Source organism: Drosophila arizonae, chromosome 2 (assembly GCF_054131065.1).
Source record: "Drosophila arizonae isolate 15081-1271.41 chromosome 2, UAZ_ARI_1.0, whole genome shotgun sequence".
In the NCBI taxonomy this organism is placed as follows: Eukaryota; Metazoa; Arthropoda; class Insecta; order Diptera; family Drosophilidae; genus Drosophila; species Drosophila arizonae.
In genome coordinates this window covers 34,206,345-34,233,064 of record NC_142922.1, presented here as the reverse complement: position 1 = coordinate 34,233,064, position 26,720 = coordinate 34,206,345, and the positions used below count along the sequence as shown (strand labels likewise).

At 37.8% G+C, this 26,720-nt stretch overlaps 4 protein-coding genes across 4 annotated transcripts; 2 read left to right on the top strand and 2 right to left on the bottom strand.

The window, feature by feature from the left end:
• Positions 1 to 7,728: 7,728 nt before the first annotated feature.
• On the bottom strand, positions 7,729 to 10,488 carry Vps11 (vacuolar protein sorting 11). The gene has a single exon (XM_018017234.2). It carries the CDS (start codon positions 10,405 to 10,407, stop codon positions 7,927 to 7,929), a length of 2,481 nt encoding a protein of 826 aa, XP_017872723.1. The 5' UTR covers positions 10,408 to 10,488; the 3' UTR covers positions 7,729 to 7,926.
• A 1,694-nt stretch (positions 10,489 to 12,182) lies between these two features.
• On the top strand, positions 12,183 to 12,816 carry LOC108620394 (NADH dehydrogenase [ubiquinone] 1 beta subcomplex subunit 2, mitochondrial-like). Its single transcript, XM_018017303.2, has 3 exons — positions 12,183 to 12,360; positions 12,469 to 12,592; positions 12,655 to 12,816. The coding sequence occupies exons 1-3, from the start codon at positions 12,260 to 12,262 to the stop codon at positions 12,724 to 12,726; spliced, it is 297 nt and encodes a 98-aa protein (XP_017872792.1). The 5' UTR covers positions 12,183 to 12,259; the 3' UTR covers positions 12,727 to 12,816.
• A 654-nt stretch (positions 12,817 to 13,470) lies between these two features.
• On the bottom strand, positions 13,471 to 15,221 carry RpL10 (ribosomal protein L10). The gene is made up of 5 exons (XM_018017295.2): positions 15,093 to 15,221; positions 14,911 to 14,940; positions 14,540 to 14,845; positions 13,749 to 13,911; positions 13,471 to 13,694 (listed from the first exon to the last, which is right to left on the bottom strand). Exons 2-5 carry the CDS (start codon positions 14,931 to 14,933, stop codon positions 13,530 to 13,532), a joined length of 657 nt encoding a protein of 218 aa, XP_017872784.1. The 5' UTR covers positions 14,934 to 14,940; positions 15,093 to 15,221; the 3' UTR covers positions 13,471 to 13,529.
• Positions 15,222 to 17,573: 2,352 nt separating this feature from the next.
• LOC108620432 (U3 small nucleolar ribonucleoprotein IMP4) lies at positions 17,574 to 26,408 on the top strand. Its single transcript, XM_089476287.1, has 2 exons — positions 17,574 to 17,832; positions 25,684 to 26,408. The coding sequence occupies exons 1-2, from the start codon at positions 17,649 to 17,651 to the stop codon at positions 26,394 to 26,396; spliced, it is 897 nt and encodes a 298-aa protein (XP_089332413.1). The 5' UTR covers positions 17,574 to 17,648; the 3' UTR covers positions 26,397 to 26,408.
• The last annotated feature ends 312 nt before the right edge of the window (positions 26,409 to 26,720 follow it).

Genomic DNA, 26,720 nt, shown 5'->3' with positions numbered 1-26,720 from the left:
GTTAGTTCCCAAGCTTCCTCCGATTCCAGCATGGCGTTGACTATGTTGTCCGCTCTGATGGAGGAACCGTGCACATACGAAAAGGATGTGGTTGGCGTCTTCCACATGCCCTCGCTCGCACCAGGGGCACTCGTCAGTTTCCTCGTGACCAAAGCGCTTCAAATAGCTCCGAAAGCATCCATGGCCCGAGAGGATCTGCGAAAGATAGAAGTTAACCTCACCGTGTTTGCGGTTAACCCATGGTTCGAGCTCCGGGATGAGCTTGTGAGTCCACCGCCCTTTAGCTCAGCTATTCCACTTCCTTTGTCATCGTGCAATGCTGTTCGCCCTGATAGCGTTGTGTCGCACAGGCGCGTGCGAATTTCGCTCCACGGCTTCGGCGACCAGGTCGTCATCGGAGATAGTCCTGAAAGCGCAGCTGACTCTGATTGCGCTCAGTCTGTAGATCGCGCAAATACCCCGGCTGTAGCTCGGCGTTGCCATATTGGCGCTCTTGCCCATATTGGCGCAGCATAGAGAATGACGGACCTAATGATGCTCATTAGAAGAAGACGTCGTTGCTGTTTGGGTCGCCGCGTGTTAGCATAATTCTCGAGAGAGCTCTACAAGAATCAGCTGCCTTTTTATGCACATATTCTAAGTGCTCACGGAAATTTAATCTTGTGTCTAACATACATAAAATACATAAAATTAATATAAGCCCATTTTTTTTTTTTTTAATCCAGGATTCCCGTCCCCCGTTGTTTTGGAATTTTTCGCACAATTGGATTTCAACCAAGTAAGCAAACTCTAGTGAAGACTGTTCGACTACGAAATCCACCCTTCGAGCAATAGCTACTTCAATCATTTTTCGCGTCTATCGGCTTACACAAGACACACGCACACACACAAATACACACACACACGCATACACACACACAGGCATACAGACACACATACACACACATTCACACACACACATACACGCACAGAAGCACCCACGCCCAAACACAGTTGTGCAGTGTGCGCTTACTATGAGAACTTAATTGTTTAATAACTTTTTTGTGGAACTACGATCTTCAGTTGATATTTGCAAATATCTAGATATTCCTGTGCAAGGTTTCGATCCGTGGTTTGCTGTGTTTCTATTATACCCTGAACCCATTTTCAATGGGAAATCAGGGTATAATGGTTTTGTTGAAATGTATGTAACAGGCAGAGGCGTGGCAGACCCCACAAAGTATATATATTCTTGATCAGGGCGACGAGCTGAGTTGATTTGGCCTTGTCCGTCTGTCTGTCCGTCCGTCTGTCCGTATGTATGAACGCGTCGATTTCAGAAGATATAAAAGCTAAAGACTTCAAATTTTTTTGAAATGTCCGTAATTACAGCGCGGATATCATGTTTATCATTAAAATTCGATAGCTCATCCCGATCTTTTTTATCGATAAAAGACCTTATCGAAAACACTAACCAGAGAACACATAGACTAGACAACTAGTTTAAAGCTCTTTGCACGCTTTTTTTGAGGCTTTAGCACCCCAGACAGCTTTGGACTCGCTCGGCTCCTTACTTTTAGGTTCGAGCTACGAAAAAATACGAACGCACAATCATTTCGCTTCATGCGCTCGACCGAGATGGTCAACTTTTGAACAAAAGATCCCTCTATGCTCAATGTTTCCCTTGCTCTCTCTCTCTCTCGATGCTCTCTGCTCTCTCGAATGTGTATATGTATGTATACATGTGAGGCTCACATTGTGAGCACAAGCAGCAGCTCACGAAAATTGAAATTTCTTCGCAGCAAGAACCCATGCTTTCCCTTCTGTGTGAAGAGTATACCGAACTTTTCAAACCGGTTGACATGCGTTTTCGTTATTATTTGTGGGAAGGGTATGAAAGGGTTGGTGCGCATAATGAAAATGTTTTCGCGACGAGCATGCACACACACACTGTCCCTTGCTACATGTACTATGTACTGCATGTGAGCACAAGTAGCGCTCACAAGAATTGAAATTTCTTCGCAGCAAGAACCCATGTCTTCCCTTCTGAGTGAAGAGTATACCGAATTTTTCAAACCGTTTGCCATGCGTTTGCGTTATTATTTGTGGGAAGGGTATGAAAGCGTTGATGCGCATAATGAAAATTTTTCGCGACGAGCATGGACACACACACTTACAGTATGCTACATGTACTATGAGCATTTGTATGCCTGTGTGCGCCCTTGCTGGCTGTAGCAATTTGAAATCCTAGCATTTGAATTTGGTCGATCTTGTGAAGTGCTCACACTTACAGAAATATGTTTGATTGTGTGTACGCAGGGGCCGCGATGCTCACAAATGATGGGGTAATCATTGTAGAAGCATTTTGGTGCCTTTATATGCATGTGCGTGTGTGTATGTTTATATGTATGTGTATGCATGCGACATGAGCATTGACGTGTGCCTACGACAACTTAGAATTGTGTGAACGATTTTGGGTTTGACCGGAAGAGGCGCGCTTATATTTAAGTAGATGATTAACTAAAGTAACAAGTGCACTTCCTATTACTTTTAAAGGTATTTTTTAATTGCATGATTTTTATGACATCTAACGGATGCACTCTTTAAAATGGGTCCATTTAGCCAGTATACGTATGTATGTACATACATATGCTTCTTATTAAAAAGGTAAATTTCACCTGTATATGTGCAGGTACAAGGGATCGAAAATCGCATTCCAATTAGGCCACTGGGATTGATCAGGTACTACATTTCTAGCAAAAATCATTCTGATAGGCAAACCCACGATCATTGAAATAAAATCATCTACTTAAATATAAGCGCGCCTCTTCCGGTCAAACCCAAAATCGTTCACACAATTCTAAGTTGTCGTAGGCACACGTCAATGCTCATGTCGCATGCATACACATACATATAAACATACACACACGCACATGCATATAAAGGCACCAAAATGCTTCTACAATGATTACCCCATCATTTGTGAGCATCGCGGCCCCTGCGTACACACAATCAAACATATTTCTGTAAGTGTGAGCACTTCACAAGATCGACCAAATTCAAATGCTAGGATTTCAAATTGCTACAGCCAGCAAGGGCGCACACAGGCATACAAATGCTCATAGTACATGTAGCATACTGTAAGTGTGTGTGTCCATGCTCGTCGCGAAAAATTTTCATTATGCGCATCAACGCTTTCATACCCTTCCCACAAATAATAACGCAAACGCATGGCAAACGGTTTGAAAAATTCGGTATACTCTTCACTCAGAAGGGAAGACATGGGTTCTTGCTGCGAAGAAATTTCAATTCTTGTGAGCGCTACTTGTGCTCACATGCAGTACATAGTACATGTAGCAAGGGACAGTGTGTGTGTGCATGCTCGTCGCGAAAACATTTTCATTATGCGCACCAACCCTTTCATACCCTTCCCACAAATAATAACGAAAACGCATGTCAACCGGTTTGAAAAGTTCGGTATACTCTTCACACAGAAGGGAAAGCATGGGTTCTTGCTGCGAAGAAATTTCAATTTTCGTGAGCTGCTGCTTGTGCTCACAATGTGAGCCTCACATGTATACATACATATACACATTCGAGAGAGCAGAGAGCATCGAGAGAGAGAGAGAGCAAGGGAAACATTGAGCATAGAGGGATCTTTTGTTCAAAAGTTGACCATCTCGGTCGAGCGCATGAAGCGAAATGATTGTGCGTTCGTATTTTTTCGTAGCTCGAACCTAAAAGTAAGGAGCCGAGCGAGTCCAAAGCTGTCTGGGGTGCTAAAGCCTCAAAAAAAGCGTGCAAAGAGCTTTCCACTAGTTGTCTAGTCTATGTGTTCTCTGGTTAGTGTCGAAAACCAGTTATAAAATTATATCTTCTACACCTTTATTGCTAGCACTGACCAGAGAACACATAGACTAGACATGTAGAACAAATTTTTCTACAGCAGAAAATGTTAAGTTGGTCGCCCACTTTACTTCGTATTTGCTCGGCTCGGTCGCTGGAGGTTCGAGCAGTGAAAATATTGGACGACAAAAACAGTGCGCTGTGAGCGCTCAGACGAAATGGTCGTGATTATGTATGAAGCACATCTATGTGCCATTTGTCCTACTCTCTCTCTCTCAGTTCCTCTCTCTCGCTCTCTATGGTCGATGAAATCATCACTCTCAGCGGCGCACAAAAATTGAAATTTTTGTTCGCGACGATCCCAGCTTTTTCCTTTTGAACGAAGGGTATACCTAAATCATAAAAGCGTTTGTAAGGCTCATGCAAACAAAATGTAGCGTTTCGATGGATATTCGTGGGAAGGGTATGAAAGCGTTGATACGCATAAAGAATATGATTTCGCGACGGGCAAGTCACACACACTTGCAGTCTCTGGAAACATGTGTGAGCATTTGTGGCCTGTGTGCGTAACTCTTGCTGCCTGAGCAAATTGTAATGCCCAAAATTTACCGTTGATTGGCCTTTGAGGGAGCACATACATTTGCATACATATGTGTATGTATGTATGAGATGGGATAATAATTGTCTGGCGATTCAGTAGTTTGTCAATTTTGTATTTTTTGAATTGTAGAGTGACTGTCAAATGAGCCTTTATGACTTAATCAGTAATTTTGGCAGTAAAGATCATTGTGCCACTGGTTGGTTGGTGTTACGGATATCCACTTCACGCAAATGTATATGTACATATTTACGTACATTTATATACTAATTTATCTAATCATATATATATACATATATATAATTATAATTAAATATTTTATTCAAATTTCAACCGAAAAAATTTTATCGGGGTACACTTACATATATGTTTATTAAATGCTTTACAATATATTGGCTAGTGCACTATAAATATCCGTAACACCAACCAACCAGTGGCACAATGATCTTTACTGCCAAAATTACTGATTAAGTCATAAAGGCTCATTTGACAGTCACTCTACAATTCAAACAATACAAAATTGACAAACTACTGAATCGCCAGACAATTATTATCCCATCTCAGACATACATACACATAAATATGTATGCAAATGTATGTGCTCCCTCAAAGGCCAATCAACGGTAAATTTTGGGCATTACAATTTGCTCAGGCAGCAAGAGTTACGCACGCAGGCCACAAATGCTCACACATGTTTCCAGAGACTGCAAGTGTGTGTGTGCTTGCCCGTCGCGAAATCATATTCTTTATGCGTATCAACGCTTTCATACCCTTCCCACGAATATCCATCGAAACACTACATTTTGTTTGCATGAGCCTGACAAACGCTTTTATGATTTAGGTATACCCTTCGTTCAAAAGGAAAAAGCTGGGATCGTCGCGAACAAAAATTTCAATTTTTGTGCGCCGCTGAGAGTGATGATTTCAGCGACCATAGAGAGCGAGAGAGAGGAACTGAGAGAGAGAGAGAGAGTAGGACAAATGGCACATAGATGTGCTTCATACATAATCACGACCATTTCGTCTGAGCGTTCACAGCGCACTGTTTTTGTCGTCCAATATTTTCACTGCTCGAACCTCCAGCGACCGAGCCGAGCAAATACGAAGTAAAGTGGTCGACCAACTTAACATTTTCTGCTGTAGAAAAATTTGTTCTACATGTCTAGTCTATGTGTTCTCTGGTCAGTGGTTAAACACACCTATTAATGTGACCAGGTCAATTTTGAGGTAGAGAATGTATAATAGCCAAAACTTTTTAGCGAGTAAATTTTTTGGGGGGATTTACCTATTTTCTTATCAAATAGTGTGGCCATACCTAACAAACAAAATTTCGTGCTGATAGATGTTGTCATACCGTAATTATTCCAAAATATGCTAGAATTTTTGGGTCACACCTATTAATTTGACCATGAGTGTATATACGTATGTGTATATGTATATGCATGCATAACTTCAAGCATTCCAGCCTTTCTTATACACGCGCTCATTTGTATATGTCCTTTGTTATGCGGTCTATTCGTTATGATGTGAGTTTCGCGCAAAACATTTTTTTGCTAAGTTGAAAATTTATAATATAAATTATATTGTTTGTATTTCATAAAAATATTTATAAAGTTCTTAGCTAGCCACTACAAATGCTGACTCGCAGCGCCTTTGTGGGCGTAGATTGTCGTGGCTCGAATCCCGTTGAAAACTTTTATTGTTTTTACATTTTTTAAAGATTTATAATTTCTTACTTCCGTGTTATCATTGCCTATTAAACCTATTTATGAAAATGTCAAATCGGAAATGCACTATAGTAACAATATTTAAGCTCTTTCAATAGTTCTGTTAAGTTTTCCTTTAATACTTTCTTTTCATAGTTTCTGTAGTATCACTGACCATAATTGGCTGTGAATTGGGGGATAGCTGGTCGGACTGGCAAATAAAATACCCCTTTCGGTTTGGTGATACTAATGTAAAAATTCTGTGCTTTTTGTGAGCTATTTAATTATGGTTTAGTTGACTCTCAATTTGTCAATATCTTTAAAAAAAAAATTAAATTAAATAAATAACACAGACTAGACATTTAGTATAAAATTTTTCAACGAAGATAAAATGTACTGACTAGACAACTTCGTATTTGCTCGGCTCGGTCTTTTGAGGCTCAAACAGTGAAAATAAGGGACGACAAAATAAGTGCGCTGCGACCGCGGACACGAAATAAACACATTTCCATTTGAAGTATATTTATGCGTTCTTTTCCCCCTACTTTCACTCTCCCGCTTTTTATGCTCTATCTCTATGGTCTCTGAAATAGCAGCAGCGCACGCATGGGACGCGATGCTCACAAATTATGGGGCATTAGCTGTAGATGGATTTGTGTGCTTATTTGCCTAATTAGGTGCATGTATACACATTCGTATACATGCATCGGACATGAACATTTAAGAGTGTCTACCACAACTTAGAATTGTGAGAGCGTTTTCGGGCTCGAATTCCAGAATATTTTTTATTCGCATGATTTTTATACCCTGAACCCATTTTCAATGGGAAATAAGGGTATTAGGGTGTACTATAAATGTATGTAACAGGCAGAAGGAGGCGTGGCAGACCCCACAAAGTATATATATTATTTATCAGGGCGACGAGCTGACTTTATTTTGCCCTGTCCGTCTGTCTGTCTGTCTGTCCGTCCGTCCGTCCGTCCGTATGTATGAACGCGTCGATCTCAGAAGATATAAGAGCTAGAGAGTTGAAATTTTTTTCCTAGGTTCGTGTATATCATGCGTATATCGAGTTTTTCTCCAACAGATAACTACCCCCGATATTTTGTTATCGATTAAAAACCTAATCGAAAACTAGTTATTTAATTATATCTCCAACACCTTTCGAGCTACAGTCCAAGCTTTAAATGTAGACTTATATGTAGGTATTTTATATAATTTCGATTTTTGTTGTAATTTAATCCCCGCCTCTATATCCACCCCCTCACCCTCACCTTTGTAAAAGGCGTGTTTCAAATACTAGAGACTTGTGCTTTTTCTTTTTTTTGTGCAAGCATGTAGCTTGTCTATATTATATTCATAGTCTGAAAGTTTCATGAAGATAGTCCACCCACAAGAAAAGTTATTAAACAATTAGGTCCCCATAGTAAGCCATCACCGCAGCCAATGCGTGTTTATGCGTGCGTGCGTATGTGTGTGTGCATGTTCAAATAATTATTGAAATACTTGTTTTCTGTACTTTTTGTAGGCTATTTAATTATAGTTTTAGTTGACTCTAGTTTATCAATATCTTTAATAAAATGAATATAAACTCATAAATTTATTGGGGCTTTTAAAATTCAGCTTTATTTCATATTTATTAATACTATTTAATACATAGTGTACATAAATAAATCTATGAAATTTAAAAACAATTGTAGTTAGAATCATAATTTTCATCAAATGGATTTTTTGAAAATTCCGATGTTTTATTATAGGCGACACAAGCTTCTTTTTTTTATAACACTCATTCTATTTTTATAAGCTATGAATTCCAGTTGCGAAAATATTTGAAACCCCCTTCATTATATCACAGGACTTAGTGATTAAATCAAGTTGTTCATCATCTAATTTAGGGTATTCTAAGACGGTACCACACAACCCACATCCGACATCATCGTAGTTTTTTGTGTCATAATTAGTGCGTACACAATCTTTATGGAATGAATGCTGACAAAGGTAATAAATCGATGGCATATGTAAGGATTGCCGGCAGACATCGCAATACTTGTTACGAAATTCTATTGGATTCAATTTATAATGTGATTCCAGTGAGTTATGGATTGCTATTTCGTAGTTAAGATCTCCAATGGAGCCAAGCTCACATTTTGCATCCATTATGTTTTTCATGAATTTTTCACTTAAAAACGGTTTACAATCTTTTATTTTTATATCGGATCCAGCACACACTTTTTGCAATATCGTGAGCAATGACCGTGGACCGACTGTCAACAATGACGCAAGATTCGGGTTCTTCTTTATGTGTTGATCTAAGCATTGAAGAAAGCTTTTATCATCTTCAGAAATATTTTCAGATTCCTCACTAGTTTTAAAATTTTCAATTCCAATGGCAAATAAATAGGTCTTTGAAAGTGTTAATATCTTCTCAAATCTAATTGGCATTTTTTTTACTAAATTAGTTATATCCTCAACTGAGATTTTATTTTCTTGCCATAAACCCAAATAAAGGCTAAATAAATAATAGAGTAATTTTTCATCGCCAGGTGAATAGTTTTCTATATAGTACGATAATAAATTTACGTTAAGTTCTGAATAATCTGGAAATATCATTAAAAAACGAAGTATGTTTTTTATTTTATGGCTTTTTACCAAAGATTTCAAAGTATTTAAAACAATAGTGGAATCGACCAATAAAACTTCACGTCCATACTCAAGGAAAAAATTAAAAATATCTTCTTCGTCAGCATTATGAAAGTCGACTCCTTGAAAATTATTCACTGTATAATTAACATCTGATAAATTGATACTTCTATTTGAAATCTGTTTAAAATCAATAATGTGGGTAGTATCATTTCTAATAATCCATAATTTTCTAATCCTCGAACGTAGCCTTTGCCGATCAGAGCAAATGTCGAGTAATTTTTGATGATCAAATGTACTGATTTTACTTTCTAATAATTTATTTACATACTGTATTAAATTATCATTGTGTCTTGAACTTAATAGTTTTGAAATAATTTGGTAAGGTTTAAAAATTCCGATGGTTTGAGCATACTCAGTAACTGCTCTAGCATAGAAACCTTTGAGTAATAAATTATTACCGTATTTTAAACGTAAATATGCCATATTATTATATTGATGCTGACTTTCGTCTTTTTTCAACATCATTAGTGCGTTATTATGCATACACTTTGCAATAAGAGTTTTAACTTTAATATTTGTCGGATACTCTTTTAACTCATGGACATTAAATTTACATACATTCTTTGAATTGTCATCTTTGGTGATAAAATAGTAGACCTTATTGGAACTTACACAGTCAATCACAGTGGATATTCGCTTGTGTAATAAAATTAACTTGTTATCAATATCAACGACTGTAATGGCTGATCCAAAATTAGTTTTAACTACAACAAGAAGATAATTGTCAATCCATGAAAGAAATTGCTTATGTCCTTCAAATGCATAACATGGTCCCCGACAATCGCGTCTAAAACAGTAGATGGCGTCATCACGACCAACAACTAGAAATGAATCTGAAACAGCTGGTTGAGATAAAGTGCAACACTGATTAGCCATATTGTGATTGCTGTCAAGAACCATTTTGGAATCGATTATATTTTTATCATTTAATTGTATACAATATATTACATCCACACTTGTAACAAACACATTGCAAGCTTTCATTTCATTTTGTTGATCACAAATTGCAAATTGAATTCCATTTATCGGGCTTGAGGCAATAGTGTGCCTGCGCATATTCAAGGACAGATCCCGATTGATACTCCCAAAATATAGCAGTATATCACCTTTTTCAAACCCGACACCTAAAGCAAATAATTTTTCGAGGCCACTGAAAGAGATCTCTAAAACGGTTGCAATACTTGTAGCTGACAAATTTATGGTTGATAAACATGGTGGATGTTCCTCCTTTTTCGTCTGGTTTAAATCATATATACAAATGCATAGAGCGTAATTATCATTTTGCGAAAGTACAGCAAGTATATTGGTGGTTGTTATACAGCATAATTTGATCGGTTGATGGCCGTCAGGGCACTTTAAACTTATCTGCCGGGATTTAACTCCATTTTCCATCAAAACATAAACCATTCCACTTTTAGAACACAATACAAATTTGATGTTTGGTTTTCCATTTGCAGATTTAATTAAATTGCAGCAATGCGCTGCAATTTCCGTGTTTTGAACATTTAATTGTATGGATGGCAAAGCAACTAAATCAAAAATTTCAACATTTTTCCATTCGAGGAAACTCATCATGCCAAACTTTTATAAAACTATAAGAATAGTAAAGATGAGAGATAAGCTTGTTTAAAGGCGATAATTTGAATTACTGTCGATATACATATGTATCTAATCTCATAGCACCACTGACCAGTGTTGCCGTTTTTTCCCAAGAAAAAATAGCCGAATCAGGACAAAAACTAAGCAAAAACACTGACCAGAGAACACATAGACTAGACATGTAGAACAAATTTTTCTACAGCAGAAAATGTTAAGTTGGTCGACCACTTTACTTCGTATTTGCTCGGCTCGGTCGCTGGAGGTTCGAGCAGTGAAAATATTGGACGACAAAGTCAGTGTGCTGCAAGCGCTCAAACGAAATGGTGCTATTCTTATATGAAGCATGGCTATGCGCTTTTGTCCTACTCTCTCTCTCTATGGTCGCTCAAATCACCGAACTCAGCAGCGCACAAAAATTGAAATTTGTTGGCGACGATCCCAGCTCTTTCCTTTTGAACGAAGGGTATACCTAAATCATAAAAGCGTTTGTAAGGCTCATGCAAACAAAATGTAGCGTTTCGATGTATATTCGTGGGAAGGGTATGAAAGCGTTGATGCGCATAAAGAATATGATTTCGCGACGGGCAAGCACACACACACTTGCAGTCTCTGGAAACATGTGTGAGCATTTGTGGCCTGTGTGCGTAACTCTTGCTGCCTGAGCAAATTGTAATGCCCAAAATTTACCGTTGATTGGCCTTTGAGGGAGCACATACATTTGCATACATATGTGTATGTATGTATGAGATGGGATAATAATTGTCTGGCGATTCAGTAGTTTGTCAATTTTGTATTGTTTGAATTGTAGAGTGACTGTCAAATGAGCCTTTATGACTTAATCAGTAATTTTGGCAATAAAGATCATTGTGCCACTGGTTGGTTGGTGTTACGGATATCCACTTCACGCAAATGTATATGTACATATTTACGTACATTTATATACTAATTTATCTAATCATATATATATACATGTATATAATTATAATTAAATATTTTATTCAAATTTCAACCGAAAAAATTTTATCGGGGTACACTTATATGTTTATTAAATGCTTTACAATATATTGGCTAGTGGACTATAAAAACTTGAAATGAAATACGCATGTCTTTCTACAGTGTTAGAGCTAAACTAAGCTACTAAGTTGCTGATGGGATGTGAATGAGTATTACGCAGTCGGTAACGCCTGACTTCAACGTAATTACTTGTTTTCTTTAATGTCCGTAAAAAAAGTCGATCCACAAGAAAAGTTATTAAGCACTTAAGTTCCAATAGTAGGCGCACACTGCAGCCAATGCGTCATTATCCGTGTGCACGTATGTGTATGTGTGCATGTGTTGTTTCTTGTGTAAGCAGAAAGACGCGAAGAATTATTGAAATACCAGTTATTCGAAGGCTTCATCTCGTACTTAAGCCGTCTCGACTAGAACTTTCTAACTTGTCATGAATCATATATTTATTCGAAAATTGACACACGATTATCGAGCTCAATAAAATCAATTTTCTCCTCGGCAGTGTACGAATTGTTTTTGCCAATAACATTCAGGTACTTTGGAGGCACTTTAAATAATGCTAGTTTGATTTTAAAAAATGACAAATTTCCGGCCTGCAGCTAGATTACAATATATCCAATTGGCAGTTAAAAAGTGCCAGATCTGGCCGATAAAGAGCTAAGCTGGCAGCCTTGGTGGTTAGTGATTTCATACTTCACGAATATAATTATCAAACCTGCTTCTTCCAACATGTGTATTTATCGATATTTTATATAATTCCATATGTAGCTACTAGCTAGCTTTCATGTATATTGTTAGGTGTAGACCAGCATAAAAAATGTTCGGAAATTTGAAAGTCTTTCAAAGTGTATTAGCGGCAGAGAAAGCAATTACTTTTTTAAATGGTAGCAAAAAAATCATTAAAAGACAAAGTCATGTGTAAGTCTAAATTGATTAATTAATAATCAATTGATTATTTTGATTTTTCGGCAACCTTATATAATTTGTGTGTACTATTGTCATTTATTATCAATTTGAATTCTCTAGCGTGTCATACCGTAGTGCCCCACCGCCTCATTCAAAGGCAACTAGAATTGGAGCAGTAGCCGTTGGGGGGGCCATGTGGTGGTGGGTTATTTGGCACCTTTGGCATGAGCCAGATCACATCACGGTTAGTATTAAGTGATGTTCACGAATCAACTATAACTGTCTGTTTATAATTATTTATTCCAGGGAGAGTTCGACTATCCCAATGCTGCAAAATGGTCTAATTTCCACTTAGGAATTCCTCGTGATGAAAAATAGTAAAATATATTCACATTAAAATCTTATTAACAAATTTTCACTTACAGAGAAAAAATTAAAAATAAAAATAAATTTTGCAAGCACGTACAATACAGTGAGAGTACAATTCTTAGAGCTGAGTAATATTACCAAACAGCTATCTAGTAATCTAGAAGCTGGTGAAGAATTATTAAATGCGTATAATTTTGATAATTCTCATCTTCAAACGGGGACATCTATGCTAGTATCACTTTCTGTGTTGTCGCCTAAATCACTTGCTACTCATAGTTCTGACTGGATCTAGAGTTGTATTGATTTGTCTATAACACCCATTGCTACTAGTGCATTGGATAATCAAGAGTCTACTACTAATAATAAATATCTTAAAAGCATTCTGTGGTTTTTCATTAAGTTCGTCTACTACTGATTCAAGTAATATATTAAAAGCATCGCCTTTGGTTGTTCATAGAGTGAATAACAATCAGCCGGTTATTTCGGATACTATTGTCCCTACTTTATCGGTCGTCTCCCCTCGAAAGCCGATGTTCTCATCCAGGCTTTCATCCGATACAACGTGTGAAGCAAAACCAGCACATATTGCAGGAAATCTCAGTTTTTTTTTCGAAATCTAAAATAAATGTACCTATAGAATATTATACAGGTGTAAGAACAATTTCATATGAAATCCTTTTTCACTATTTTGTATGCTTATTTTGTATGTGGTTGTTAACCAGATATACATGAACAAGTGCAAGGTGCAATATATTTATCTGTATGCTGTATGGACAATGATCCATAAATTTATTGATCAATTGGGGTTTAGTTTAGGCATAAAGATCACGCTGAGCCTTTTCCCATGCAGCTATTGGACCATGTTCAGGTCGGTATTTAACATTGCATCCGTCCTGCTCGAAGCGATTGTCATCACGGAGCTCTTCATATCGTTCCCGATCATACTTGGTGAAGCCCCATTTCTTTGATACGTAGATCTATAATAAAATACATATTAATATCAGAAGTTAACAGGAATATTTGCTCTTTACCTTTTGGCGGCCGGGAAACTTGAACTTTGCGCGTCGCAATGCTTCTACAACTTGGGCTTTGTACCTGTCACTGGAGCGCACAGACATAATCGGCTGTCCAATTCTTACACGAGCAACAGTACCCTGCGGCTTGCCGAATGCACCTCTCATACCAGTTTGCAGCCTAAGAAACACATATTAACATATTTTAATGCAATTTGCACTTATTAAATATCAAAACAAGTAAGAAGGCTCTAGTCGAGACTGCTCGACCAGAGACTGCGCTACATTGTCGGCAATTTATTTGTTTGATAATTTCTCTTGTAGTTGGACTATGTTCATAAAACTTTCAGAACGTAATCATGTTTATTCCAAAGCACAAGTCAATACTTTTTGAAATTGGGAGCGAAGGGGGCGTAGCATCCAAAGTCTGTAATTTACAAAATCTTCGTATTCATTAAATATACATATATATACACAATGAATCTGAAGTCTCCAGTTCTAATAGAATTCAAATTGGGCTGAAAAACGAGACCAATTTATCCATTCTCGAAAAAAAAAAAAAATTTTGGTGAGTTATACATAAGTATGCATGCCAAATTTCACTTCTCTAGCTTTTTCTTCCGAGTTCGACGTGCACATACGGACGGACAGACTAGCCCTGATCAAGAATATATATAATTTATGGTGTCTGCGATGATTCCTTCTGTCCGTTACATACTTACTACCATTATTATTATTATTATATTTCTTATTTTCAATGGGTTGAGGGTATGATAAGAGACATAAAAATTAAAATATAAATATCTTACCTATCAGCTCCAGCACATGACAACATTTTGTTGATGCGAATGACGTGGAACGGATGCAAGCGCATGCGGATATGAAATTGATCCTTTCCACAGAACTTCACCAAGTACTTGTTACAGCAAATGCGTCCAGCTTCTAAAGCCTCACTACTCAATTGTTCATACTCATCGGACACCAAATGCACACATAAGGGAAAGTCCTCGACAGTTGCCTTTTTCCTACCTAAATCAAAAATTCGAATTTTTGGGTCGGGTACACCACGACAAAATCTTGACTTAGGATAGGGCTTGTTTTTACAGTATCGGTAACTAAAACACAAAAATTGAGTTAAGTAAAACTTAAGTGAATGGATATGATTAATACATGAACATACCATCTAGCTGGCCGACGACCCATATTGAATCTAAAAATATTGAAATTAATAGTTTAGAATTTCTAGACATATTCAAACTAATTAATGGAAGGATTCGTAATGAATCTACTTTATCGATTAATAATTAAGAACATATAATAATCTGATGTCTTTAGATAACCAATTGATACGAACATACGTACCTTTCACAGCGCAGCTCAAAACGAAAGGAGGAATTGGCAGGCAAGCGGAAGTAGGTACCAAATATGTTTTTTAATATGTTATCGTTAATCGTTCAAACAGAGCTTGTCAAGATAGTAACTTCTTTCTAAAAGCTTGTACCAGTAACCAAGGAACACATAGACCGGACAAATAGTGTAAAGCGTTTTGCACACATTTTTTCGGGAGTTATATTATGTGAGCACTTCACAAAATCGACCAAATGGAAATGCTGGGCTTCAAAATTGCTACAGGCAGCCAGAGCTTCACACACAGGCATACAAATGCTCAAAGTACATGTAGCAAGGGACATTGTGTGTGTATGCATGCTCGTCGCGAAGGTATTTTCATTATGCGCACCAACGCTTACATACTTTTCCCACAAATAATAACGAAAACGCAAATATTTAGTACGAGCATGGCAAACGATTTTAAAAGATAGGTATACTCTTCACACAGAAGGAAAGAAACGGGAGTCTAAGGCGACGAAATTTCAATTTTCGTGTGCTCACATGCATACATACATATACATATTTGAGAGAGCAGAGAACAGAGAGAGAGAGAGAGAGAGAGAGAAAGACAGCAAGAAAAAATTGAGCATAGTGGTTTCTTTTGTTCAATATTTGACCATCTCGGTCGAGCGCATGAAAAATGATTGTGCTTTCGTATATTTTCGTAACCCGAACCTAAAAGTGAAGAGCCGAGAAAATATGAAGTGGTCTGGGAGATAACTGCCAAAAAAGTTTGCAAAACGCTTTACACTACTTGTCCGGTCTATGTGTTCTGTGGTTAGTGCACTAACCAAATAACAGATGGACTAGACATCTAGAACAAATTTTTTGCGCGCTGAAAATGTATATCGTAGGTCCCAAACAACTTCGTATTCGTTCGGCTCGGAATTTGTGGCTCGGGTAATGAAACATAGCACGACGAAATCAGTGCGCTGCAAGCACGCAAACGAAATGGTTCCCTTGAATGCGCTTTGTGCTATTTGTCCCACTCTATCTAACACACTATCTCTCTATGATCACTCAAACCATCAAGCTCACCAGCTCTTTCCTTTTGAGTGAAGAGTATACCGAAATCTTAAAAGGCTTTTGCCACGCTCATGCAAACAAACTGTAAGCGCTTCGATGATTATTTGTGGGAAGGGTATGAAAGCGTTGATACGCATAAAGAATATGTATTCGCGCCGTGTGTGCCTGTGTGTGAAGCTCTGGCTGCTTGTAGCAATTTTGAAGCCCAGCATTTGCATTTGGTCGGTCTTACGAACTGTCATAACCACTTTACACAGATGTACTATGTATGAACATACATATGTACATAAGTACATTTATATATTATTATTGCTAATCATGTTTATAAATGTGTTTATATCCGTAAATAATTATATATAATTAAAATTATTTTATACACATTTTCAACCGAAAAAATTATCCTAAAACACTACTAACTTTATTAAATGCTTTGCAATATATGAAATACACATGTCATATTATACTCAAGCTTTACTCATTATTGTCAAAAATTTCTAATTAAGTCATAATGGCCCATTTGATAGTCACCCTACAATTCAAATCATACAAAATTTACAAACTACTAAATCCAGAGACAATTAGCTTGTCATCCCATACAAGCATACACATACACAAATGTATGTATGAATGTGCTCACTTCACAAGGCAGACCAACGGCAAATTTTGGGCTTTACAATTTGCACAGGCTGTTGTGCCCAGAAAGAATACATTTTCGCGACGAGCATTCACACACACATTTACATCCTTGCTACGTGTATGTGCTTTTGTGTGCGTGCGTCGCAAAACTCAATTCTTTCTCAGTATTTTCGTCTATCATCAGCCCAAGTGTGTGTGTGCATGCCCGTCGCGAGATCATATTCTTTATGCGCCTCAACGCATTCATACCCTTCCCATAAATATATATCGAAACGCTAACATTTTGTTTGCATGAATGTCGCAAACGATTTTAAGATTTCGGTATACTCTTTACTCAAAAGGAAAGAGGGACCGACGCGAAGAAATTTCAATTTTTGTGCGCTGCTGAGCTTCATGATTTGAGAGCCCACAGAGAGAGAGAGAGAGAGAGAGAGAGAGAGAGAGAGAGAGAGAGAGAGAGAGAGAGTTAGAGAGAGAGAGTAAGACAAAGAACGCAAATAGCATACATGACCATTTCGTTTGCGTGCTTAGAGCGCACTGATTTCGTCGTGCTATCTTTCATTACCCGAGCCATCCAATACCAAGCCGAGCGAATACGAAGTTGGCCAGGACTTGCTAGACAGATGTTGCGGCGTGGAAAAACGTTGCTCTACATGTCTAGTCTATGTGTTGTTTGTGCAAATTAATATATACCGTTTTTGTTCCATTTCCAAAAATCCGGTTATTTTGACATCATTGATTTTTAGAAATAATGACAAGTATCTTTCAAAGGTTATTTGTGTTACTTACCTTTGAAAATATCGATATTTAAAACGCTAATATTCAGATATAGATTCGCGTGGTAAGGCACTTTACGGAAAAATAAGAATGCTAAGGAAACAGGCAAGACAGAGAAGAGAATTCCTATATTCCAAAGCGCTGAATGAACGGATTCTAAAAAAAAGAAAAGATTTGGATGTTATAAGTGATCACTTAAAAAGAAACACGCTCCTGAGGTCTTCCTACATTTTGGATGGAGTTTCGGTCTATAATTCTCATAAATATAGTGGAGGTAATGTTTAAATAAAAACTATACATACATACATACATAAATACAATGTGAGTCACTGAAAATCGTAAACCTATTTTATATGCATTCGTCAGAGTAAATGCATAAAATATGTTACAAAATTTAGAAAAATATTTAAAAACTAAAATGGGTTTATTGATATTTTTCGAAATAAAATAAAACTTAAAAAAATCAAACATCAAAAATCAAAATTTCATTTTTCATCGAAAATCAAACAGCTAATTTTCTTTGACAAAAAAGTAATCACTAGTACTTTGTTGGTCTCCCTTTGGCATTTTTGATCGTTGCTATACGTTTTGGCATAGAGTCCACCAGCTTTCAACAAGTTTCCTGCCCGATTAATAATATTATAAACTGTTCTATGCTTAATATTAAACATTTCAGCTAACTCCTTGATAGTTTTTCTTTTAATATAATTAAAATGCACTAATTGTCATCGGTGCGTTTACCAGGCATTGCAAAAATTTAAATTTTATGAAAAATAGTTGTGATCCCACGACTTTATTAAAACGAATGAATTTGCGAAAGACTTGATGTCCCGTTAGTTTTTTCCCGTCTTCTTTCAACTGATGTTTGCATTTTGCAAAGAATTAATGGACATAATGGTTTTCTTGAAATGCATATAACAGGGAGAAGGAGGCGTGGCAGACCGATACAGAATACAAAAATTATTTGTAAATGAGTTTTATGGGCGGGAGTAAAATCTCTTCTATGACAATTCTTAAACATCATGTCAAAACCAAGGCAGCCCTTCAAGTACCTGGTGCGTCGCCAATTGTTATACTTCAGTTCAATGCAGAAAATAATAGCTCGACAGTTGGAAATTTTACAATATGCTCAAGCTACGAAAGTCTCCGACAATGCGGTGCAATCGGGAAAGCTCATACTACAGAATACGGCCTTGTGGAAGGCAATATGGTCAAGCGAAAAGTACGAGTGATAAGCTAGAAAAATGATCTACTATTACTAGTATTTACTGTGAAATACATTATTGCAAATTTAAATTTAAATATGAAATTTAAATTCAGATGGTCCAAAGAAAAAATCTTTTCAGAAACTATCAGAGAAATAAAACAAGTAAGAAAATTCTAGTCGAGAGTGCTCGACTAGATACTACCCTGAACCACTGACCAAACAACACATAGACTAGACATGTAGAGCAACGTTTTTCCACGCCGCAAAATCTGTGTAGCAGGTCCCGGCCAATTTCGTATTCGCTCGGCTTGGTATTGGCTGGCTCGGGTAATGAAAGATAGCACGACGAAATCAGTGCGCTCTAAGCACGCAAACGAACTGGTCATGCATGCGCTTTGCGTTTTTTGTCTTACTCTCCCTCTCTCTCTCTCTAACTCTCTCTCTCTCTGTGGGCTCTCAAATCATGAAGCTCAGCAGCGCACAAAAATTGAAATTTTTTCACGACGGTCCCTCTTTCCTTTTGAGTAAAGAGTATACCGAAATCTTAAAATCGTTTGTGACATTCATGCAAACAAAATGTTAGCGTTTCGATATATATTTATGGGAAGGGAATGAATGCGTTGAGGCGCATAAAGAATATGATCTCGCGACGGGCATGCACACACACACTTGTAGTCCTTTGCCACATGTATGAGCATTTGTGACCTGCGTGCGTTACTCTTGCTGCTTGTAGCAATTTTAAAGCCCAGCATTTGCATTTGGTCGGTCTTACGGACTGTCATAACCACTTTACACAGATGTAATATGTGTGAACATACATATGTATGTACATAAGTACATTTATATATTATTATTGCTAATCATGTTTATAAATGTGTTTATATCCGTAAATAATTATATATAATTCAAATTATTTTATACACATTTTCAACCGAAAAAATTATCGTAAAACACTACTAACTTTATTAAATGCTTTGCAATATATGAAATACACATGTCATATTATACTCAAGCTTTACTCATTATTGTCAAAAATTTCTAATTAAGTCATAATGGCCCATTTGATAGTCACCCTACAATTCAAATCATACAACATTTACAAACTACTAAATCCAGAGACAATTAGCTTGCCATCCCATACAAGCATACACATACACAAATGTATGTATGCATGTGCTCACTTCACAAGGCAGACCAACGGCAAATTTTGGGCTTTACAATTTGCACAGGCTGTTGTGCACAGAAAGAATACATTTTCGCGACGAGCATGCACACACACATTTACATCCTTGCTACGTGTATGTGCTTTTGTGTGCGTGCATCGCAAAACTCAATTCTTTCTCAGTATTTTCGTCTATCATCAGCCCAAGTGTGTGTGTGCATGCCCGTCGCGAGATCATATTCTTTATGCGCCTCAACGCATTCATACCCTTCCCATAAATATATATCGAAACGCTAACATTTTGTTTGCATGAATGTCGCAAACGATTTTAAGATTTCGGTATACTCTTTACTCAAAAGGAAAGAGGGACCGTCGTGAAGAAATTTCAATTTTTGTGCGCTGCTGAGCTTCATGATTTGAGAGCCCACAGAGAGAGAGAGAGAGAGAGAGAGAGAGAGAGAGTTAGAGAGAGAGAGAGAGGGAGAGTAAGACAAAAAACGCAAAGCGCATGCATGACCATTTCGAGCGCACTGATTTCGTCGTGCTATCTTTCATTACCCGAGCCAGCCAATACCAAGCCGAGCGAATACGAAATTGGCCGGGACCTGCTACACAGATTTTGCGGCGTGGAAAAACGTTGCTCTACATGTCTAGTCTATGTGTTGTTTGGTCAGTGCCTGAACCCAACAAATAAAAATGCTCATTTAGTATGGCTGAAATTTCAATTTCGATGTATTTACAAATATAAATAAAATACCAAACTCATTTAATAAAATATAAAAATATTTTGAAACAATTAAAAAAAATTAACATCAGTTGCATCGATCGGGATTTGAACCGCGACTTCTCGATCGAGCGTCATGCAGCTAACACACTACGCCACGTCACTCTTGCTAGTAGCGCTGGCAAAACTCAAATAGATTCACTGCTGCAGCGCCATCTACCAAAACTAAACGAAACTAACTGCTGATGTGATTCTAAGAATCTGCTAGAATAACCAAACTATTAAAAACGCACATAAAGTATAGTTAAAATTTCAATTTCTTTGTATTTAAAAATATAAATTAAATAGAAAACTCATTTATGAAAATATAAAAATATTTTGAAACAATTAAAAAAAAAACTAACATCAGTTGCATCGATCGGGATTCGAACCGCGACTTCTCGATCAAGCGTCATGCAGCTAACACACTAGGCCACCCCACTTCTGCTAATGGCGCTGGCAAAACTCAAATAGATTCACTGCTGCTGCGCCATCTACCAAAACTAAACGAAACTAACAGCTGATGTGATTCAACGAATGTTTCTGTTGTAGCTGCTGCACGTGCGTTTGTTAATTGGCCAAATATTTGATTATTTTTTATTAATTTTTGACTGAACGGAATTTAATGAAACTTTCAGCATATGATCTACATATTATATTGAATATTTCAGAAATTTAAAAAAAAGAAAAATCATTCACAATTACCTATAGTGGCATCTGATTTGAACTTGAATGTTTTTACTCGATAAAAACATAACGGGATGATTTATCGAATTTTAAAAGCAAACTCGACGTCCGCGCTGTATATACGGTCATTTAAAAAAAATTCAAGTCTCAAGGTCATATATCTTCGGAAATCGACGCGTTCATACATACGGACAGACGGACAGACGGACAGACGGACAGACAGACAGACAGACAGACGGACAGGGCCAAATCGACTCAGCTCGTCGCCCTGATCAAGAATATATATACTTTGTGGGGTCTGCCACGCCTCCTTCTGCCTGTTACATACATTTCAACAAAACCATTATACCCTGATTTCCCATTTTCAATGGGTTCAGGGTATAATTAGAGATAATGTGAAATGTAGTACCTCAGATATTGCTTTAGTTTAGACGGTGCTTGAACAAAGAATTGGCGGTGTTATTTGTGGCGAGAGTAGCTAAAATGTTCTGTGTTTCAGAGGTGATACTTGTAAGGCGGTGGCTTGGTAGCGAGTTTTACATGTTTTATTGTTTTCATTTTTATACCCTCTACCCATTTTCAATGGGGAATCAGGGTATAATGGTTTTGTTGAAATGTATGTAACAAGGAGAAGGAGGCGTGGCAGACCCCACGAGCTGAGTTGATTTGGCCCTGTCCGTCTGTCCGTATGTTTGAACGCGTCGATTTCCGAAGATATAAAAGCTAGAGACTTCAATTTTTTTTTTAAATGTTCGTAATTACAGCGCGGATATCGAGTTTATCATTATAAATCGATAACTCATCCCGATCTTTTTTTGTCGATAAAAAACCTTATCGAGAACCAGTTATAAAATTATATCTCCTACACCTTTATTGCTAGAGTCTCAAAATTTTTAATGTATGCTTATATGCAATTTATACAATTTCGGTTTATGTTAAAATTTACCCCCCACCCCTAAATTCACCCCCTCACCCTCACATTTGTAAAAGGCGTATTTCAAATACTAGAGACTTGTGCTTTGGCAAATACATGCATATCCATGTTATAATCATAATCTGAAAGTTTCATGAAAATCGTACGTCCACAAAATTATAAACTATTGAGTTCTCATAGTAAGGGAACACTGCCGCCCATGCGTGTTTATGCTTGTGTATGTATGTGTGTGTAAATGTTTACGTATGTTGTGTGTGTGTGTGTATGTATGTATGCCTGTGTGTGTAAGCTGAAAGACGCGAAAAATGATTGAAACAGCTATTACTCCAAGGGTTCAGGGGATCTCGTAGTCTCGATTAGAGCTTTCTTACTTGTTTAAATAAACATATCGTCTAATTGTCCAATTTAGTGGACAACTAACCCGCTATGTTGAGTATAAGTTCCCAGACCACATTTCGGTTCGGGCTACAAAAATTTTGGAGCTATAAACCATTTGAATTCCTACGAGTGGCCGAGATCGGTCGACTATTAAACGAAGTCCCGCTGTGCTCAATGTTTTCCATGCTCTCTCTCTATCTATACATTAGGGCACAAGCAGCAGCTCATAAAAATAGAAATTCCTTCGCGTTAGTCTCCCGTCTCTTCCATACTGTGTGAAGAGTATACCTAACTCTTCAAATCTTTTGTCATGCCCATACTAAATTGAAACACTATGCTCATGCAAAAATTTGCTTTTTATACTCTGAACCCATTTTCAATGGGAAATGGTTTTGTTGAAATTCATGTATCATGCAGAAGAAGGAGGGTCATGGCAGACCCCACAAAGTATAAATATTCTTGATCAGGGCGACGAGCTGAGTTGATTTAGCCCTGTCCGTCTGTCCGTCCGTCTGTCAGTATGTTTGAACGCGTCGATTTCAGAAGATATAAGAGCTAGAGACCTAAAAATCGATAACTCCTCCCGATCTTTTTTATCGATAAAAACCGTATCGAAAATCAGTTATAAAATTATATCTCCTACAGTTTTTGAGCTACAGTCTCCAAATTTTAAATGTATATTGATCTGCATTTTATACAATTTCGGGTTTTGTTAAAATTTACCCCCCACCCATATATCCACCCCCTCACCACTATGTTTGTAAAAGGCGTGTTTCAAATACTAGAGTTTTGCTTTGGCAAGTGCACGCATATTATTGATATAATTAAGATCTGAAAGTTCCATGAATTCCGTGCGAATTCCGCTCCACGGCTTCGGCGACCAAATACTCCAGTGGCACCATACCGGCTATGACGAGCGCCGCGTCATCGGAGATAGTCCTGAAAGCGCAGCTGACTCTGATTGCGCTCAGCCTGTAGATCGCGCAAATGCCTCGGCTGTAGCTCGGCGTTGCCATCGCTCTTGCCCATATTGGCGCAGCATAGAGGATGACAGACCTAATGACGCTCATTAACAGGAGACGTCGTTGCTGTTTAGGTCCCCGCGTGTTAAGCATGATTCTCGAGAGAGCTCTACAAGAATCAGCTGCCTTTTTATGCACATATTCTAAGTGCTCGCGGAAAGTTAATCTTGTGTCTATCATGACACCAAGATATCTTATCGCCCTCTTTGACGCAATGGTGACGCTGCCGATCTTTATATTGGCAGTTTCCACTCTTTTGCGACTGCTGACTAGTACAACTTCGGTCTTGTGTGCCGCAAGCTCGAGCCCAGCTCCTGTCAACCAACTTCGTATGCGATTGATACTTTCGCTGCACATATCCCTGTATCTTTGAGCTCCTTTCCTATGGCTACGACAGCTACATCATCAGCAAAGCCAATGGTGTGCGCGCCTGCTGGTAGTTCCAAGCGCAGTACGCCGTCGTACATGATGTTCCATAGGAGAGGCCCCAGCACTGAGCCTTGGGGTACTCCAGCTGACACTGTATGAGTTTGGGGACCCTCACTCGTGTTGTATACCAGTGTTCTTCCTCTGAAGTAGCTCTTTATTATCTCTCTTAGATATTTAGGGATATTATATTGTGACAGCGCATTCAGTATCATATCCCAACTAGCTGTGTTGAAGGCATTCCTTACATCCAGGGTCGCGATGATACAGTATTCCTTCGTCCCGTGCCTCCATCTGGTGCCTTGAATAGCGGAAGTGGCCAGACCAACAACTTTGTTAAGCGCGTCCGTTGTTGACCGGGCCTTCCGGAATCCAAATTGGTTTGGTGACAGGCCTCCGGCGCTTGCAATCGCAGTCTCCAGCCTAGAGCAGATCAGTTTCTCAAACACCTTTCCCATGGTGTCTAAGAGACAGATCGGTCTGTACGAAGATGGCTCATCTGGTGGTTTGCCAGCCTTGGGTAGCAATACCAGATTCTGGGCTTTCCATTTTGCCGGGATCAGGCATTCGTTAAATAATTCGGCGAACGTACTTGGGTGCAAGGCGAGGGCTAGCTTTAGCGCACGATTTGGGATCCCGTCCGGCCCTGGAGCTGTGTTGGTTCTAAGACCTCGGAGAACTACTGATATTTCTTCCTCTGTAACTAAAACAATGTGTATGTGTGTGTGTATGCGTGTGTGTGTGTATGCGAGTGTGTGCGTGCATGTGTGTGAGTATGCAAGTGTGTGCGTGCGTGTGTGTGTGTGTGTGTGTGTGCGTGTTTCTTGTGTAAGCAAAAAGACGCGAAAAATGATTGAAATAGCTATTACTCGAAGGGTTCAGGGGATCTTGAATGAAAGAAAATGATTTTTCGACATGTATGCTTCGTGTATGAGCTCTTGCTGCCTGTAAGAATTGTGAATCTCGATATGCCAGAAATAATATTAGTTGGAGCTGAAATTTGGTATGTCCATATGTAGATTCGTATTGACCACCCAAGACCAACAAACTATGGTAGATTTATCTACGCCCATTGGGGACGTAGCAAAGAAGAAAAGAAACACTTAGGCATGCACGCATAATCTCGCATGGACTGCAGAGGAGGAACTTAATTGTTTAATAACGTGTCTTGTCGATTGACTATCTTCATGAAACTTTTAGATCGTGAATACAACAATAAAATGGGTGCATGTGCCAAAGCACAAGCTTCTAGTATTTGAATTACATGTTTTATAAATGGGTGATGGGGGTGGATATAGGGGTGGGGGGTAAATTTGAACAAAAATCGAAATTCTATAAAATACGCACATACGTGCGTGCCTTTGTTTGGCTGAAAGATCATGCCTTCATAGGGATCAGTCGACTAGAGCCTTATTGTTTCATTTGCTCTGGTTCATAAAATAATTATTAAGTAAACAGCAACATTTTTTAAAACTTGTTTCATAAGTAATTACTTTTCTTAAAATCCTAATTAATACATTTTTATATAATTCGTTTCGTTTTTTAGATGTGGAAAATGAAAACATATCTACTATTGATGAATACAAATATGCTGGCTGTCAGGATCCGAAGATTATGTTAACTACATCCCATGAGCCGTCTTCACGCCTGAAAATGTTTATGAAAGAACTTAGACTAATATTTCCTAATGCCCAACAAATGAACAGAGGAAAATATCAACTAAAAACATTAATGCATGCATGTCGAGCTAATAATGTTACAGACTTTATAGTAGTGCATGAGCATCGGGGCATTCCCGATAGTCTTGTGATATGTCATTTGCCATTCGGACCAACAGCTTTCTTTAATATAACCGACGTTACAATGCGCCATGATATCCCTAACATTGGACCTATGAGTGAACAGAAACCGCATTTAATTTTCAGTAATTTTAAAAGCAATATTGGTTTAAGAACTGTACAAATTTTAAAACATTTGTTCCCGGTACCAAAAGAAAAATCTGAAAGGATTATTTCATTTATTAACAATGAAGATAAAATTTCATTTAGACACCATCAATATAAATATGTAAATAAAGAAATTGAATTAACGGAAGTTGGACCCAGATTTCAATTAAAGTTGTATCAGATTAAACTTGGAACACTAGAAAATATTAAAGCTGTTGATACTGAATGGGTTAGTCGTCCGTACTTAAATACAAGTATCAAAAATTTAGTTTTTTCGAATACAAATATATTTACTAATAAAATCAATGGTTAATATACACAAAAATGATTTCTTTTTCCACACTGGACCCGCATTGTTTTAATATGTACCTGGCACGTGTGCATTATGGTTTTCTGTAACATTCTTCAATAGTTCCCCTAATACCTACGTGCTTATTCGATAATTCTTTATAGCCGTTATCTACAAGTGTTTAAATGTACGAAAATGAGTTTGGGTTATAATGATATGCCATTTGCCATTCGAGCCAATAGCATTTGAGGCAATGCTACATGTTGTTGCTAATCTAGGGATTTGCAGGAGCTGTCCCTTTCTCTAGCAATTCATTTAGTCGCCAAGTTTAAGCAAAATAGCAAAATT